The sequence below is a fragment of the Solanum stenotomum genome, chromosome 3 (assembly GCF_019186545.1).
Source record: "Solanum stenotomum isolate F172 chromosome 3, ASM1918654v1, whole genome shotgun sequence".
Lineage (NCBI taxonomy): Eukaryota > Viridiplantae > Streptophyta > Magnoliopsida > Solanales > Solanaceae > Solanum > Solanum stenotomum.
In genome coordinates, this window is record NC_064284.1 from 18,001,160 (window position 1) to 18,020,111 (window position 18,952).

At 32.8% G+C, this 18,952-nt stretch overlaps 3 protein-coding genes across 3 annotated transcripts; 1 reads left to right on the plus strand and 2 right to left on the minus strand.

Annotated features, from left to right (window-relative positions):
* Positions 1–2,480, plus strand: LOC125860815 (pentatricopeptide repeat-containing protein At2g13600-like). The gene has a single exon (XM_049540838.1). It carries the CDS (start codon positions 115–117, stop codon positions 2,308–2,310), a length of 2,196 nt encoding a protein of 731 aa, XP_049396795.1. The 5' UTR covers positions 1–114; the 3' UTR covers positions 2,311–2,480.
* A 907-nt stretch (positions 2,481–3,387) lies between these two features.
* On the minus strand, positions 3,388–5,242 carry LOC125859618 (bidirectional sugar transporter SWEET3b). Its single transcript, XM_049539401.1, has 6 exons — positions 5,144–5,242; positions 4,983–5,019; positions 4,650–4,872; positions 4,399–4,560; positions 4,141–4,260; positions 3,388–3,782 (listed from the first exon to the last, which is right to left on the minus strand). The coding sequence occupies exons 1-6, from the start codon at positions 5,178–5,180 to the stop codon at positions 3,576–3,578; spliced, it is 786 nt and encodes a 261-aa protein (XP_049395358.1). The 5' UTR covers positions 5,181–5,242; the 3' UTR covers positions 3,388–3,575.
* Positions 5,243–8,518: 3,276 nt separating this feature from the next.
* On the minus strand, positions 8,519–13,029 carry LOC125860074 (RNA polymerase sigma factor sigE, chloroplastic/mitochondrial). The gene is made up of 6 exons (XM_049539971.1): positions 12,905–13,029; positions 11,435–12,200; positions 11,165–11,311; positions 10,465–10,701; positions 9,841–10,104; positions 8,519–8,969 (listed from the first exon to the last, which is right to left on the minus strand). The coding sequence occupies exons 2-6, from the start codon at positions 12,137–12,139 to the stop codon at positions 8,772–8,774; spliced, it is 1,551 nt and encodes a 516-aa protein (XP_049395928.1). The 5' UTR covers positions 12,140–12,200; positions 12,905–13,029; the 3' UTR covers positions 8,519–8,771.
* Positions 13,030–18,952: the final 5,923 nt, after the last annotated feature.

Genomic DNA, 18,952 nt, shown 5'->3' on the forward strand with positions numbered 1-18,952 from the left:
GAGTAGCTGCTCAGCTCCTTGTGTTAGTCTGACAAATAGCAAGAAAAAGAAGCCGTAAATTGGGAAAATTCGTCGCCCCCGTTTGTCCAGAAGGGATAGTAAAAAATACAAAGAATGATTATAAGGCATTCATTTACAGGGACCTGGAAGCATCACCGCTGGAAATGGAGTTTGAGATTTCACTCGAACATGTGCTGCAATAGTAATAATACGCATCCATCAATGTCCAACGTTGTCTCCACTAACATTGCAATTACAGAGTTAGCGAAAAAGGGTTCACTCGAACAAGCACGAAAGCTGTTTGACGAAATGCCTCAAAGATCAATTGTCTCATGGAACACCATGATTTCTGGTTATTCCGAATGGGAAATGTTCAGTGAAGCGTTTAGCTTAGTTTCATTGATGCATAGAAGCTATATAAAGCTGAATGAGTCTACTTTGTCCTCAGTACTAAGTGTTTGCGCTCGATCACAGTCGCTCAATCCTGGTAAGCAAGTTCATGGGCTAGTTTTGAAATCTGGATATCAAAGTTTTCAGCTTGTGGGTAGTGCTTTATTGTATCTTTATTCAACGTGTCATGAAATCGAAGAGGCAAGGATGGTATTTGATGTATTGCATCGGGAGAATGAGTTGTTATGGAGCTTGATGCTTGTGGGATATGTTAAATGTAACTTGTTAACTGATGCTTTGGAGATTTTTAGGAAAATGCCAACCCGTGATGTTGTTGCTTGGACCACTTTGATTTCTGGATACTCAAAGGTTGAAGGTGGATGCCAGAAAGCTTTAGAGTTGTTTCGGTCGATGAGAGAGGATATTGAGCTTGTCCCGAATGAATTTACTCTGGATTGTGTTTTGAGGGTGTCTGGTAGATTGGGATCTTTATATGGGGGAAGAGCAATTCATGGGTTGGTAGTGAAGTTTGGGTTTGAGTGGGATCATTCTGTTTCTGGTGCACTGATTGATTTTTATTGTAATTGTGAGGTTCTTGATGATGCTATGTTAGTTTATAGTGCACTAATTAATCCATCCTTGAATGATTCAAACTTGCTGATTGGAGGGCTAATCTTGGCAGGCAGGATTGAGGAGGCTCGATATTTGTTTAACGGATTGATCAAGCGGGATCATGTTTACAATTTGATGATTAAAGGATATGCCATGTCTGGTCAAGTAGAGGAGTCAAAACAGTTGTTTCTGGAGATGTCAGAAAGAAATTTAACTTCCATCAATACTATGATTTCTGTGTACTCAAGGAATGGTGAAATCGATAAAGCTGTAGAGCTTTTTGAAGAAGTGAAAGTACAGGGAAATTCTGTTACCTGGAATTCTATGATTTCAGGATATACCCAAAATTATCAACATGAGAGTGCATTAAAGTTGTATACGACCATGAGAAGATTATCAATTAGCCAAACTAGGTCAACATTTTCTGCCCTGTTTCACGCATGCTCCTGCCTTGGTTCACATCGACAAGGTCAATTGATTCATGCAGATTTGATTAAGACTCCATTTGAATCCAATAACTATGTTGGAACAGCTCTTGTTGACATGTACTCCAAATGTGGGAGCCTTAATGATGCTAAAACATCCTTTCATAGCATTGCATATCCTAATGTAGCAGCATGGACAGCTCTGATTAATGGGTATGCACATCATGGGCTTGGCTCTGAAGCACTTGTACTTTTTCACCAAATGTTAGATGAAGGGATTGATCCTAATGTAGCAACCTTTGTCGGTGTCTTATTGGCTTGTACTTGTGTGGGTTTGGTTGGAGAAGGCACAAGACTTTTCCACGTAATGCAAGAACACTATGGTATAGCACCTACTCTGGAACACTACACGTGCATGGTAGATCTTCTTGGTAGATCAGGCCATTTACATGAAGCTGAGAAGCTTGTTAACAGAATGACTATTGAACCAGACAGCATTATCTTCGTTGCGCTGCTTAATGCTTGTTGGTTCTGGATGGACGTGGAAGTTGGCGAGAGGGTGGCTGAGAAACTGTTGGCATTGGATCCCAAGTCTACATCTGGATGTGTTATCATGGCCAATATGTATGCAGGGTTTGGCAGGTGGTGGGAGAAGATGAGAGTGAGGAAAGCAATGAAGAAACTGCAGTATAAAAAGGATCCTGGATATAGTTGGATTGAACTAAACAACAAGGTTCAATTTTTCTCTGTTGATAATAGAACTCATCCTTTTTGTGATATAATTTACTCAACTTTGGAAAACCTAACAGCAAATGTGGACTCCGAAATTAATTTTGATTGTACTTCTTCAAAATTATATGGTGAAAGTGAGTTACTCTCTTAGTTAATCCTCCTGATTATATTGATATACATAACATCCATGGTGTTTATTGAAATTATTAGTTGTGTCAAAAAATAAATGCAACTAGCATCATATAGATTTCTGCTAAATCAGTTTTGACTTCTTATGCATTAAAACTGATTATGGAACTCTGTTTTTCTCCAAGGCTTCATTTCTTTAGAATGATATTTCACCTAGGTGGGTATGTGAGATTTGTTATGGATATGCAACGGCTAATCTTTGATATATGAGGCCTTGAAAATCATACTAGGTTCAAAGGCATAGATTCAAGCGTTAGGAGATGCTTTATTCTGGGATATTGTCAGTTCTTGTTCATACACTTTTCCACAATTTTGACGGGTTCTCAGTATATATTCTTTCATTATCCTCTGACAGTATCCATTACAAAGTGGGTATACGTTTCATATTCCTAAGAAATAGTAGGAATAGTAGTTTCTGGAGCTGCATCCACTTTCCCGGTAAAATTCTGATGCTTTTCTGATCTTCTTTTTGGTAAGTCTGATGCCTTTTTGGGGGAAAAAGATCTCATATGCTACATGGTGTTTCCTAAGAAGCAGTAGGACTATTACTTTTTGGAGCTGCATCCCCTTTCCTGGGATAATTCTGATCTTTTTTTGGGGAAAAAAAAGCTCATAGTTTACATGGGGTTCCTTATGGTTTAGATTTGATCTTCTATCGAATTAATCTTTAGAGAAAATGTCCGTTAATAATGCTTATCGTGAATGTAGTATTCAATTACTTTCATATATATTAGACCTAATCGTTACTGATGAGACGAGAGATAATTCAAGATTATGTACTAATTGTATGGTTCCTGTTGACCTGTCAATTGATTGTTTGAATGAGCTTGAAGCAGATTTCCTTTCTCCTGCCTATCCCAGTGATCTTTATTTTCCATTATATTTTCTAAAAATGTGATTGCTGGGTGAAAGTCGATCGTAGCAAAAGTGAAAAAGAAAGAGAAAAAAAACCAGCAGCTTCTGGCACAATGTAAGTTCTTCCAACACCTCAAGAGAAGTAACTGAAGGATTACACACAGACAAAACAATGTGTGTGTATATATATATATATATATGATATGGTTCACCATGTTATGTACTTGTTGGTCCTCTTTTCTGATCGTTGGTGAGTGGAATGGCTACTCCATTATTCGAGCAAGGTTCTACCTGTTTATCCAAAAATGAAATACTTAGCTATAACACGAAGGAGATAGATTGCAATTTGCAACACACATGCCAGAGAGTTGCTTAAGTCTTGGTGCTGAGATTCTCAGTGACAACGAGCATCGATTGATCTTTCTTCTCTTCTAACTTGAATTCTTGCTTGAGTTTGTCATCGTTATACTCCAAATCTGGCCATTTCTGTGGTTCTAATTCCTTTACAGGGTTCTTTCGATACTTGAAATACAGTATAAGCTGCAGGATACAAAGGGGTGTTCCCACCAGATTTGGAGACTGAAAAAGAAGATTGTGTGCAAGTGAAAATTATGAGAAGGTTGAAATTGATATTCATGTATATACACTTTGTTCTTGAATTTATGGAAAATAAAAGTTTAAAAAGGTAAGTTAGTACTCCCTCTTCAGCTCTGCTCCAGTTTATATGACTCACTTTTCTTTTTAATCAGTCCCACATATTTCTATATTAAGTAATAATTTAACTTTATAATTCTCATTTTACCTTTAATGAAATGATTTATAGCTACACAAATAACTATCACTTATTTTAAACCACCAATTTCAATTATTTTTTTTTAACTTCGTGTAAAGTTAAACTAACTCATATAAAATAGGACGGAGGAAATAGTAAACAAACCGCTAGAAAGAGATCATGGCTGAGTAGTCCATAGGCCATCCAAAGACCACTAGCAAGAAAAGAGAATAATGACAAGTAAAATGGCATAAACTCCACACTCTTTGTCTTGATCACTTGTCTCTGCAGTACACATATGAGTGTTTATTATAAAACAAATTTTACAAGTTGTTTGCTATTAATATTATTTCGTACTAGATAATCATTTACGCTATCAGTATATATATATATCTCGAAATTCAAATACGAAAAATGTCTCACCACAACAACTAAAGGAGAAGCATACATAGCAATTGAAGCAACAAGTCCAATACTCCCTACAAAAACTTTTCGACGCCGGTGTTCATGAACTACAAACGTCGATATAATCCCTGTCGCTACACATATTAGAATAATAGGCACCACCATTTTTGCAACTTCCTTCTGCTTTTAACAAAAAAGAAAAAATTAATAATAATGCATACTATATACTATACAAAAAAAATTGAATCACACACATATATATAACTTGCCTTTCCTTTAGTTGAAGAAAACCAGAAATAAATGAGAATAAATGAGATCTCCAAAAGTATCCCAATTCCATTTATAGTAACCACTGGGAAATTTTCCCATTTATAACTTACTATTGGTAACCCATACCATGTGTAGAGACAACAATTGAATAATGCTAGTACGTAAGGTACACATGAAAATCCTTCAATATTCTTCTTCTTCATAACTCGAGAAAATGTAAGCCTGTCGATAAAAAATTTAAGTTATATACAACATCACGTAAGAATTTTTTACATCATTATGATGTCACATTCATTTATTATATATAGCAGGTTATCTATCTTATTACGTACATTGGTGCAGCATAGAGCAACATGGAGGCGACATTCCCTGTGACAAATAAAACCATGCACGTTTAATTTAATTATCATGTAGGAACGTAACATATAACTTAATTACTAGTTATTTAAAATGAAGTAATATAAATATAAATTATAAAAAAAATATAGTTTACCCATTACTCCAACTGCTAAACGCAATCTTTCACCCATTTTTCTTTAGAAAAAAAAAAAAATAATTGAGGAATTTATAAGTGCTTAGAGGCAAGTAGTTAATTGTCTTTGAATTCTGTTATATATATATACTATGGTTTTGATTAAAGTGGTGTGTCTACATGTATTTAAATTTGTGGGTGGAAGGTGATCAATCATTTTCAAAATAAAAGAAATTAATTAGAAAAGAAAAATTTGTGGTAGGAAAATTGGTTGGAGGCTAATCATGGTAATGTATTTTATGGAATAATTTTGTTCTAACTGTAAATGCTCCATTTAAAAATGCTTTATTGGGCTAATAATAGGACAGAGGGAGGGGATGAGAATTGAGATGCATGCAAAAAAGAAAGGCATAAAATTAAATAATTCTTGTTTTAGTAGATAAATAAAATTTGTTCTTTGTGTTGGTGGAAGATGTTACTAGACTTCCACTATCTACTTAATATTTCTGTTGCAAATGCTAAGTCATTAAATTTTGTTTAATATCAAGCTAAGTTTGAATGATTTTATTGATACAAAGATCTAAGTTGAATGATTTTATTGATATAAAACAAAGTTTAGTGATTTTACTAGATAAATTCTCAAAGTTAAGTGATCTTTTGTCATATTAACTCGAGTTTTTGCTTATTTCATGTTATTAAATATTTTTTTTAGAATTGAATACTATTAATAATTGAAATAGTTTCTTAATATACAGATAAACCTATTTTTGTCTTAAATTCTTATAAATGACATTTATTTTGAGATAAATTATTTGATTAAAATGACACTTAATTTGAAACGAAGAAAGTAAAACTCACTAAGTTTTACTGTGATTTATTTTTTTCATCCAGAGGAACCCAAGATGAAGTCTTTTCTTCCACAAGCTTCAAAGGATAGTCACCATAATATATATATATATATATATATATATACTTTTTTTATAAAATTAAAAAAAAAAAAGAATTTTGGTTCGTGTGGTCGTGTCTCACTTTCACTCCATAACAAAGATATTTTTTTACGTGTTTTCGCCGTAAAACAAAATAAAAAAAGGTTCACACGAAGGATATCTTGAAGCTCTAAATACATTAGTAAAAATGTATTCTCTCTAATAACTTAAACGTTTAGATAATCATGCAACATGCAGAGGTCCTAAGTTTTCGAATATCATTGGATACCATTATCAAAAATAATTCTAACGTGTCGGGCTTATGGAGTCTAATTGAAAAGCATGAAATACATAATCACATCATTCAACGTATTGAAGAGGAATAAAAGATCAAATCAGATCGATTACCATATATTTGCAGAATACGAATTATGAAATTATATAAAGGTGCAATTTTAATTTGAGGGAAAGGTGATTAGGGAAAAGAATTAACCATTCATATTTATGGTTGATATGATCAGCATTATCTTTTGTGATGTCCCCCATTCATCATCTCAACTTGAAATTATAGCTTACTAAACAAACTTGATTTCCTGATTATTGGCCATATATATATCGTATATCTGAAATTAATGAGAATTAGAACTAGAGAATCAGTAAAAGAAGAAGAATAAGAAGTAATAGATGAGGAAGAAGAAGAAGAATCAATCTAAGATAGAAGAAACTGATTTATGAGAGTTAGAAAATCTTTCACAATTCTCTCTTATTGATTTATTTTAAACAAATGAGTACAAGAGTCATTATATATATACAACATTTTTGGAACTTAGTTAGTTAGAGATCCTAACTAACTTTTGGATAGGTAGTTATGTAACCAGCTAACTAACTTATTAACTTCCTATTTTTGAATATTGAACTAACTAATTTTGCTCACTAATCTTAACAATATCTGTCTTGCTTTCATACTTTTTATCACAATTAAATATGATTCTTAAAGACTAGTTAGACTCTTCACTCATCGTTTTTCAATCATGCTTGTAAAATGACATCGAATTTTTAGTGCTTTCGTTTTGTCTTTTCTTTTAATTGATTGATGGGGTGGAGCATATATTGGAGGATTTAGGCTTAGTATATAGTTAGTACAATATTGTGCAATTACACTAATTACATATTTTAGCAAATAAAGCACCACTTCAAATTAAAGTTACTATAATTTTGTCTTTGGGATGGTAGGGTTTGAGAGTCTAGTGCGTTAGGGAATTGTAAATAACGTCAAATAGGAAAAACTCTGTGCCTCATGAGATAACGTCTTCCAAAATACAACTAGCTAAGTACAAGTGTACAATCATAAGTGTGGTCTGGGACAAAATATATGTAGACTTACCCCTTACCTTTATGAGATAGAGAGGTTGTTTTCAATTGATTCTCAACAACCTTCCTCTTTTATCCGGACTAGGGAAGACAATGTGAGCGAGGCCACATGGGCGGAGTTCATATAACTAGCTAAGCATATTTTTGGATTTCACGCAGTAATGGGTTAAGAGCTTATAGAACGTTGAAGAGTATTTCCAACTGAATAAGTGATTCGAGACTGGAGTGAGGCTTAGCGAGCTTTATAAGCCCGACTAATGACTACTTTATACATAAACCACTACCTGAAAAAGCTTAAACAGCTAGAATTATTTCTTTCACGCCCTTGAATTGTGTTACGAATAAATTGAGAAAGCCCCAACATAAAATTATGATTCTTACTTCGTAGAGCTGGTGCTGCTAGCCTTTGAGAATGAAATCATCCCAGTCATTCATGGCATCAATACCCTTATCCAATCGGTTACAGAATCGGATGTGTAAAACATAGATAATTGACTTACAAGTTATTTACAAGCCACATAACATTTGCCAGTATCTTGTTTTACAATATTTCGTTATGATTCCCCAGTCAATGGAACATATCATTCAACATTATCCAATAAACAACTCCTTAAAATACTATGACAATAATAAAGCAACATCCCTTCATATCATATCCTCAATCCCTAATGCATTATGTAGCTATTTGAAAATCTAACCTGCATCCATTTTCCTTACCTTATCATATGGTTTATTATACTGCTCAATCATTTAAATAAGGATGCACTTGCAACAATTTTTTAAATTTTATGTCATAACGTGGACTTGCACAGTTTCACTTGTGGCTTATATGGATGACGATCCTCCTCTATTTTATACAAGTGCTATTCTGAATCACAGCAGATGTCACCTATATCATCACAACCCCAAGTTACCCTGAGACAACAAGCACTAGCAGATGCTTGTACAGTATTTCTATTTCCCTTTTGTTTTTACCTAAACTACAAACTTAATGCTCCAAACACGGTAAAGCATATCCGATGACATATATATAGTATAGAAACACGACTAATACAATCAGAGACCACCATGAAAATTAGGACAATTGAAGATCACCATGAAGGCCATGTCGTAAATATACACATCAGTTGATTCAAACTGGTCTGTAAGGAGAAAAAGAAAAATAATATAAGTTGTTTACAGGGTGTGTACTAACAGATTTGGTTTTGAGTCTAGTGAAAGAGGATCTAAAGTGGTAGAAATGATTAGTGTACACGCAGCTACTATATACTATACAGTATGGGCAAGATTGCTGACACAGGAATAGGGGTATAAATTTTCTCCAATACAATGATCAAATGGTGTTGATTTCTTTAGAATATGTACCGGCGAACATAATCCACTCGAGTTGGATGCTTGAGCTTCATGAGAGCCTTAACTTCATGCTTCCGTACCATCTCTCTCGAAATATTTAGGTTACCCGCAATTTCTCCCAATGTTCTATCACCTTTGCCATCAAGTCCATATCTTTGTCTGATTACTAGACTCTCCTTGGGCTTAAGAGAATCAAGCTGTCAAGGGAGAAACATGATTTCAGATCAGATTTAAAGTTAATGGTTCAGAAATCCTGAATGCCTCGTAATTTAACAAACTGAAACTTATAAACTTAAAATGATTTTCATTTATGGCAATACATATCTTAAGATTCAAGATTTACAGGTAATAGTTCAGCATATCTACTAATAGTGTCCTTTCAACGCCAGAAGTTTCCATTACTAATCTTTGAAGTGCTATTAGCATCTGATTCTCTGCTTTGAAAACCCGATGACCTCATAATGAAGGCCTCTAACAAAAAGAGATGTCAGTTTCAAAGATAGGCTTTGGTCACCAAAGCTTAGATAATCCTAGGGATGGCAAATGGGCAGTTTAGGCTGAATTTGAGCGGGTCAAGATGGGCAAACTCAATAAATGAATCCTTGTCCAACCCCTGCCCAAAGTTTACTTGGGATAAGATGGGTTTGCCAAGCTTGGGCTAAACAATGGGTTATAACTCAACCCTCCCAATTTGACCCAACTTTTGTTATTTTTTAAGATCTCCATAAACTTTCTTAACCAAATATGCACAAACAAGTATTCATTATTACATTTTAGAAAAAGTTATAAATGTATCTAATTTTATAACCATAAATAAATCTGTGATATTTCGTAAATCGCCCAAGTGATATTACTTCACTCTTAACAGTTCTCTTTTTCCCCATATATGTGCAAGTTAAACAGCATAAGGTTTTGTATAAAAAATAAGTCACCCTATCCATTATAAACAAGAACGAAATTATGTGCTTTGGGGTGTTCAAGATATATATTCAGTCACCAAGGATATTCAAATGTTATTTCGAGGACTCGGATGGTTAATTCAGGAATTCACAGACGAAAAAACATTACCACATCATCAAGAGCAAGCCTGAGTAGAGCTGGCTGCTTCCTCTTATCCCCATCAACACCATCTACGTCAGTTATTCCATTGATGAGTTCTTCTTGGGTTGTCTTGTTTCTTGCATGGAGAGAGGAGACAGGTTTAGATACTTTCATCACTTCATGGTATCTCTCAGGGGAAAGTTCAACTCTTTTAATTATTTCTTCATCAGTTGGTATCCTCTGAAGCTCAAACAGCAACTCCAATTTGGCCTTCTGGATTTCCACTCTGATCTGAATCAGAAAAAGAATATCATTTTTTTTCGCATTGACTAATTGATAATTATGAGCAAATGAGTCCCGCAGATCAGACATTTCCTTGAAGACGAGAAGTATACTCCTAATGGGGTCACAAAAGAACTTACAGCTATTTAATGGATTTTCCATTTTATCTATACAAATTCCTTTAGTTGGAAGCCAAGAATGATTTTATTTTACCAAGTGAAAATGTCTCATAAATAGAGATAATATTGTTTTTTCACCAAATGAAACAATTCCTTGGCTTCCAGACAGTGACAGAACAAAGAAATTGGTTCTTTGATGGGTAAACAATAAAATGTAAAAACACTGGCAGATAGAAGAAAGAAAACGTACAGATTCAAGCCCGAATGGAACTTTGGTGAAGCTTGAGGTTGTCATAGAACGTATTATGGCATGCCTTATCCAAAAAAGACCATAGGTTGATAGCCTGAATTTTCTATTAGGTTCAAATCGGTCAATAGCTGTGATTAGACCTTTGACGCCTGCCTGACAGAGGTCTTGGAATCTTGACCCATTTGCAAAATCTTGAAAATATTTGTTCATAACAAACAAAACAAGTCGTAGATTGTGCTGCAACCGAACAAGACTGCAAAGGTGAGTTATTTATAAAGCTAAAACACATCTAATATCTGGATGCATATGAAAGTTAGACGACATCAAGAACGTGGGGTAGTTCAAGTTACACTAGTACTATAGGCTTCATTTCCCCTTTCAGGGGCATAGATTCAAGATCAATATTTCAGAATTTCAAGTATACAAGACACTCACAAGAAATTCAGAAGATAATTAAGTGTGCTTTATAACATGTAAAACTACCTAGCACATATTACTCTTTGTAAGCAGTGCATGGGAAGATTGGCCAGTTTCAATGATATAACAAATTCATGTTGAGGAATTATGAAAAAACAGATCACATCAGGATCGCTTGACGCGGATTATAAAACCAGAAACAAGTTTACTTTTGCTTGAGGCATAAATTGAACTTCTAAGGTGCACAGCAAGAAGGTCTTACAAGTAAAAAGAAAGAAAGTACCTTAATCAGCTTATTTCTAGCAGCTCGACCAACTTCCAGCTTTTTCCGTAGTTCAGAGGCATCCATATTTGTTACCTCAGCCACTTCACCATCAGTTGGTTCTCGCCCCAAATCGTTTTGCAAGTTTTCTTTAACTTGTAGGATTGCCTAAATAACAACATCTGACTCTCAATCGTAAAGCAAAACAATAGCAACACTAAAATCCAATGAATAAACACAAACTTCCTTTCACGTTTAATCTTTTTTCAGTTAACTGTAAAATGTGTGTACCTTCATAGGTTGCATCAACTTGAAGAGCCACACATGCTCAGATGATGGAAGCACTGGAGGGATCTTCATTTTCTTCCAGTCTAAGCTCGCTAAGTCAGTAGCACCTGAATATTCTCTGACAAGCTTATCAATTTTTTCATCTTCAGTGTCCTCTTTAAGTTTTCTTCTTTCCGATGAAGCAACCATTTCACCTTCTTTATTCTTTAGTAAGGCAATCCTCTGGTCAAGATTCAACCTCTTTGACTTCTTTCTACGATTTTTGACCACATTATCAGCAACTTCTTTCTTCGCTTCCTCATCACCTTCTACAATCCTCTTCCTCGTCCTTGGCCTTCTCTTCACCAAATGATCCTGAACTTCTGTATTGGAGCTAGCAGTTTCCAGACTGCGCTTGTAGATACTTTCAAGTTTGGCAGCAGCTTCACTGTAGTCTAATTCTAACGTACTTGGAGAGGCTTCGATCGCAACAGCATGCACTCTCTCGGAACGCTTAGACACTCGTCTTGACCTCTTTTCATTTTCTTTAGATGTTTCAATAGGCAAGGATATGGATTCTTTAGGTGCAATTAAAGTTGTATTCTTCGTTTTATCCTTTTTAAACGATACAATTACTGGCCTTTTAAGCGGACATAAACGAGTCGAAAACCTTGAGCTTAATCCCAATGGACTTCGAGATGCAGAGCTTGAAACAGTCACAACTCCCATGCCAAGTTGTGCTATCAAAATTTTACTCAATGAACAGTAGATCTTCTCACAGACTATTCCCCTGTCAAATCCAATATACATGCATTATGATATGTAAAATAAATTTAACTCAACTGGAAAACAAATGGTTGAGGAAATTCTCTAGGGCATGAACTATGTTCTTTTTCTGTTTGTGTCCTGAAGAAGCTTCACTACGAACAATCAACAAATTAAAGTTTATTAGTTGGAATCTATGCCCGTGCAAAAGTAGACACTTACACTTGCGTAAAGTTGAACAAGTAGAGACACGTACCGTACGTGGCATACATAATGAATGTAGTGTCACCTAGGACGCGAATTGTCATATAAGACACCCCATAGGACACATGGTCTACTTGTTCAACTTTATACGCGTTTAAGTGTATTTTTACACGCCCAAAATTAGAGGACATAGATGTCACTTATGGTCAAGTTAAAGGGGCATGTTTATGTATTATGTGTAAGCAATACTGAGATTCTGTTAACTTAAAATATCATAAGCAAGTTCGATTTCGAGAATCACTCTACCATTCAATCACAATCATCTTATTTTCTAAAATAAATTCTGTTTCCTCATTTTCCACAAGATCGGAGTACTAAGACATTGAAGATGCATCAGTTGAAACAAATCGGAAACTAATCTCTAACTCAATCAAACGACAACGACGCCGGAAGGAGGTAAATCAAAACTATTTAACAAACTTACTCAATTCTAGTACTCATAAATCAGAAAACAATATATCGCACCTGAAACGGAGCCCAATCGAATTTCAACTCTCACAAAGTAATTGATCCCGGCGACGATGGTAGCGAAACTGAATTTTTATTTATTTTTCTCAAACAAAAATGATCGCAGTGGAAACTTGAGAGGCTGAAAATGGAAGTGTGGTAGTTAATAAGAAAATATTTTTTTCTAAATAACAATATATACCTTGTCGAATTTCGGTGTCCACAAGCCGCCTATCAACGGTTAGGATTTCTTGTTTAGAAGATCAACGGTGGAAATTTTTTGTCCATGTGGATTGAAAAGGAGAAAGTGATGACGTGGACAGTGCCATAGCAGAAGAATAATGGGAGTGAAAGAGCATACGTGGCAAGTTGAGAGTGGAAGCAGAGATATTTTGAAAGAGTATATGGATGTGGTTACTGACACGACGTATTATTTTTTTTATTGTTTATAAAAAATGTTCTAGTGGGACCTACTGATGAAGTGGTGTGGAGAATCTTACGTTGCTTATTTTGTGCCATTTGAATTAATATATTTTCTAGTTTATGTTTATTAGTTGTCTGCCTCATCATTTTACAACTAGTGAATCTTGACTATTACTAGTATTATTTGAATTCTTAAGGTCATTTAGTAGGGTGTATAAGAATAGTATTGAATATAATGTATCGTATTAATGATTGTATTAATTAGTTACTATATTGAGATTATTTTTATATCATGTTTGATTTGTTGTATTAAAAATAGCATACACAATTTTATTATAAAAGTTATTGTTGACTTATTGTATATATTAGTAGTTTAGAAATGGTAAAATGTTAAAACTCTAAAGACAAAAAACATAAGACAAAACTTTAGAATCAAGTCTCTTTCAAAGAGGGCCAATTTGAACATTGGAAATTTTCATGCCCTTTGAATATTGGAAAGGTTCTCATATTGTTGATTTGTTGATTATAGTTAAGTTTTGAATCAACTAATATCTTTATTGGTAAGGCTATATATATATATAGTATATTTAAAAAATCAACTACTAATAAACTTAACTATCAAGTGCAAATATTCAATTGAACTATTCGGTAAGTACTCATAATGGCTAACATAAGCTATCGTCTTGTTTTCATGCTCATAGTCAAGCTCATTTTCTCCGTCCTAATTTATATGTGTTATTTTAACTTGGCATGAAGTTAAAGAAATGCTTTTGAATTTTGTGGTTTAAAATAAGTTGTAGTTATTTGTGTGTAGCCAGAAACCATTTCATTAAGGGTAAAATAAGCATTATAAAGTTAAATTGTTACTAAATATGAAAATGTGACCTTCTTTTTGGGATGAACTAAAAAGAAAGTAAATCATATAAATTGAGACAGATAAAATAGTTAATTTTGAGCGTGTGTGGTTGAAATTTATTAAAAGCACCTGGACAAAACTATTTATAAAATTTGAGGAAAGGTGAATTGGACGAGTATGGAATCAAAAGTCAGAGCTAAAATTAATCTTGTAAATGTCAATTGTGATAATGTATCATTTCTTTTTATAGATATAACACAATATATACTTGATATACAATTTTATCATGTATTTAAATTTTGTTTCGTGGACACAAGACTATAGAGCTCTTGAACTACCTATATGAACAAGAGCAAATAAGTGCTTGGACAAAGGACGACTTTTCATCACTGCTCTTCAGCAATATTCATCATATGATCCAAGAGAATCAATAAGAATTGCTCTTGTTATTTTGTTAATTATTCACATTATCAAAGGGTTAATATATTATAAGTTTATAAAATTTTGTAAGTCTAATTATCATGTCATACTGAACTTTAGAAGTATATGATTAAAGTTGTAAGATTCACATTCAAAAATAATAGTACTAATATTTACCTGGAGTTTGACATATTACTTATGCAAGTAAATTTAAGTAAAACTTCAGACATATTTTACCTAAAAAATTTTTTGGCATATTATATGGTATACTGTGCCAAAGCCAAACTACGCTACCATTTGGCCGTAGTTTTCGAAATATTTTTGGCAAATATTATTTGGGTGAAATTTTACCATGTGTTTGACCATAGTATTTGGAAAACATATTTCACTTTTTTAAGAAATATGATTTATACCCCCATAAGTTTTAAAAACTATTAAAATTAACCATAGGTTTGTATTACATAGCAAGATAGAAACGTCGACGTAACAAGATTCATGACTTCCGCAACAAGTCAATTAGATCTTCGTTGCAGCAAATAACAAGTAGTGTCTATGACACTGGAGCAATGTGGTAGTTCGGAGCGAGTGCAACAAGCATCATTTCATACATCGTGAAGTAGATGAAGCTAATGACTTTGTTATCATGAGTCGATTGTTCGTCATTTTCATTAACAGTTATATCAACACTTTCATATTCACTGAATATTCCATCACTGCTTTGTTGTTCACGTAAAAAAATTATATAATACAGCGCAAACAACAATTATAGAGGGTGTTTTTGTAAAAGATAAATTTTGGTGTAGATATTGAATTTTTAAATGCTCTCAACTAATGAGATTTTGTCCAAATACTAGTTTTTTCTAGTATTTAAAAATTTGAGTTATTTGCCAAAATATTTGCTAAATAACGACAAATTATATAGACAAACACTATTTGTCAAATTTTTACTCAATTTTTTTTTGGGAAATCTATGCCAAACGGATATGCATGTTTGATGTTGTGGCTCTTTAAAATTAGCGTAGATGACTGAACTTGGACATTTATGCTTAAAACCTCATATATCAAGTCATCTATGCATCAAGTTTAATATGTATAATGATTATATCCATTGGATGAGTGGAATTTATTACCTACTCTCGAAATAATCCTAATGGTGTAGCTTTATGTTTTGTAGAGGTATTTTTGTAAATAAAAAAAATTAGAAATTACATAATACATAATTATTTTTATATATCAAACCAAAGATTGCATCAGAAATAATCTCAGCATAACTAATATCAAGATTATTAATATATCTTATGCAGCATTATTATTATACATCTTACCAAATGACTCTAAAGTAACTTCAAATTTGAAGCCAAAATAGGGGTGTGCAAAAATCAAATCGATCGATAAATCGAATCGAAAAAAATGCTATTGGTTTATTGTTATTGGGTTATTGGGTTAACGGTTATTTAATGATTTTATAAAAAAAATTATTGGGGTATCGGTTCGATATTGGTTTTTTAAATATAATAGATTACCATTTTAATTTTTAGTCATACATAAATACCAAATAAAAAATATTAATATAATCACTATAAGGACCCTACACAATTAACACTACTTAACTCTGCTCTCTTTATTTACGTTTTTAGATTCACAACGTCAAAACCTAAAAAACTAAGAACGACGACGGGTAGGGTTTGCAACGACGACGGCAAGGGTTAGGCAACGACTAGATTGTGAATTGTGAGTATTTTCTACTCGTTTACTACACTAAGCAGAATTTTTGCACTCAAAGAGTAATTTGATTTCTCTCTTCTTTTATTTCGCGTCAAATTGTTAGACAAGTCATATATTTGTTTTGAAAACATTTTCTTATTGGTTAAACCGAAAACCGAACCGTTAAAGACCAAAGAACGATAAACCAAGAACCGATAAACCGAACCAATAATACTCAAAACTAAACCGATCGATATACACCCGTAGCCATAAGTTCTCTTGAAATCAAGTAGGGGTTTGGTAATGCAATTTGAAGCTTAAATCTAAAGTTATGATTGAAATCAACGTTAATTTGAAAATTTTGATTTCAAATCTCATATCCTACTAAAAAGTAGAGCCGTCTATATGGGCTAGGTTCGTTGGGCCAGTCTGGCCTAACCCGTGATTTGATAGGATTGGGCTACGATTTTTGGAGCCCATTTAAGAAAATAACTTTTTAGCTTGGCCTGAATAAGTCTGCCGATTTGTGGGGCTTAAGAAATATGGATAGGGTCGGCCCGTGGACCAAATAAAAATTAATTAAAAATAAAAATAAAATAGATTATTAAAAATAACAAGAGTCTAAACTCAAAATCTGTTTAAAGTTTGAAATATTACAATTTAAATACAAATTATGTTTATAAAACATGTACTACATAAAATAAAAATTCCATAAAATTTCTAGGGAATCACTAAATAGGCCATATCCTATGAAATATTGTCTTAATTTTTGTGTTTTATTATGATCACTGGAAACCATTCGATAATATTTTTATTTATAGCTATTTATGCTTTTACTTGAAATCAAACTTAATAAATATTATAAAGATAATTTTATTTGTGTATTTGATTAACAAGTAGTAGCACTAACACCGTGTAATATTGTCTTGTTGATATTTATGATAATATTCTTAAATTATAATCTAATTTAAAAAATTATAAAAAATATATTTTTTAAGAAAAAAGGACTGGCCCGGCAAAGCCCGTAGCCCATGTACTTGTGGGTTGGGCAGACCATTTTATAGCCCACACAAAAAATGGGTTAGCCCGATCTGGCCCGTTAAATTTCAAAGTTTGTATGGGGTGGGCCAGCCTATATTGACAGCTCTACTAAAAAGTAAGATTTCAATTATTTTTTTCTAAAAATAAATACGTAAAACTTAACTCGTAAGTTTATATTTTGTAAGGAGACTTATAATTTTTTTTTAAAAAAAGTTTGATTGAATCATGCTCTACGTGAAGGCATTATATGTACAAACTGATATGATTATATATTAAAGAATATCTAGTTATCACCACTATTGTTAATTTATTTGACCAGTACATCTTTTAAAAAATTATGTGTATTATATTAAAAGTTTTTAATCACAATCATTTATATATAAGAACATGAATATATGTGATTTGTTAATGTTGTGTGTTATATCTTATTTATAAACTATGATTTACTGGAATTTATATTTATGAAAATACTACTTTTATCTATAACAATGTTGTGAAACTCAGGACTAATGTATCTTATTTATGTATGCAAACTACGTACAAAGCCAAATGTTTGCTTGGAATTGGTCAAGTTAATTTAGTGTTTCTTAGTGCGCAAAAGATGAGCAATTATTAAAAAAAAAAGAGAGAGGGAGTTTTACCTGAAATTTATCAATATTGACCATGAGTTAAATAGAATGTTCAGAATTATCAGATGAAATTAATACACTAATTTCTCTATTTAATTATACTGTTTGTCTTTCAAATGAATTGATTTTTAATTTTTACTCTTTAAATAATTAATATTCTTTTATTTTTTTATTGATAAGCAATCGAACTTATGCGCAAATATGCTAGAACAATTGAAAGGACCCGGTCAATTGAGTCCCCATTTTCTTCTTCAACAAAATATAAGAAGAGAAAGAGATGTATATAATTTGAACTTTTTTAAAAAAAATCAGTTTTTCTTGCACGGCTAGACATTAGAATTCAAAAAAGGCATTATCAAAGTCTCAAAACGCGTAATCACTTGAGCGGGTCATACTCAAATCCTCCATCTTCCCTCGATCTCAATTTACGTGATACTCAATGTTTTTTAGTCCGTCTTAAAAAATATCATTTTTCCTTATTTGACAATTACTGAATGGTACCATTCCGATTATGAAGAAAAATTAACTAAAAATAAGCATTAAAGTCACTTTAATAGAAACAACTTTGTTAAAACATAACAAAGTCTTTTCTTATTTCTTAAACTTTGTATCTGACAAAAGAAAAGTATTACTTTACTTGTGGAATATACGTGGATTTTATTTATTTGTTTATTCTCTACAACCAATTATCATATACCATCCTTTCATTTCATCGTTTTGGTTTAAGCATTCTTTGAACCTATATTTTTCTCATCATGCATGTACCTACTTGGGAAGATATAATTAACAACTTATTTATTTTTCTACTTTTTCTGCTTTTTGGAGGACGCGTGGGTCCATTAATGGAGAAAAAGAAAGGAAAAAAGTGCTCTATATTTTTAGAATAATTTTTATAATTCTTGATGTTAAATTTGATTTTTTTAATTAAAGAATTAACATAACACGAAGTTATAGTCATTTCAAAGGCGCTGTATTTTTCAAAAGTATACGAAA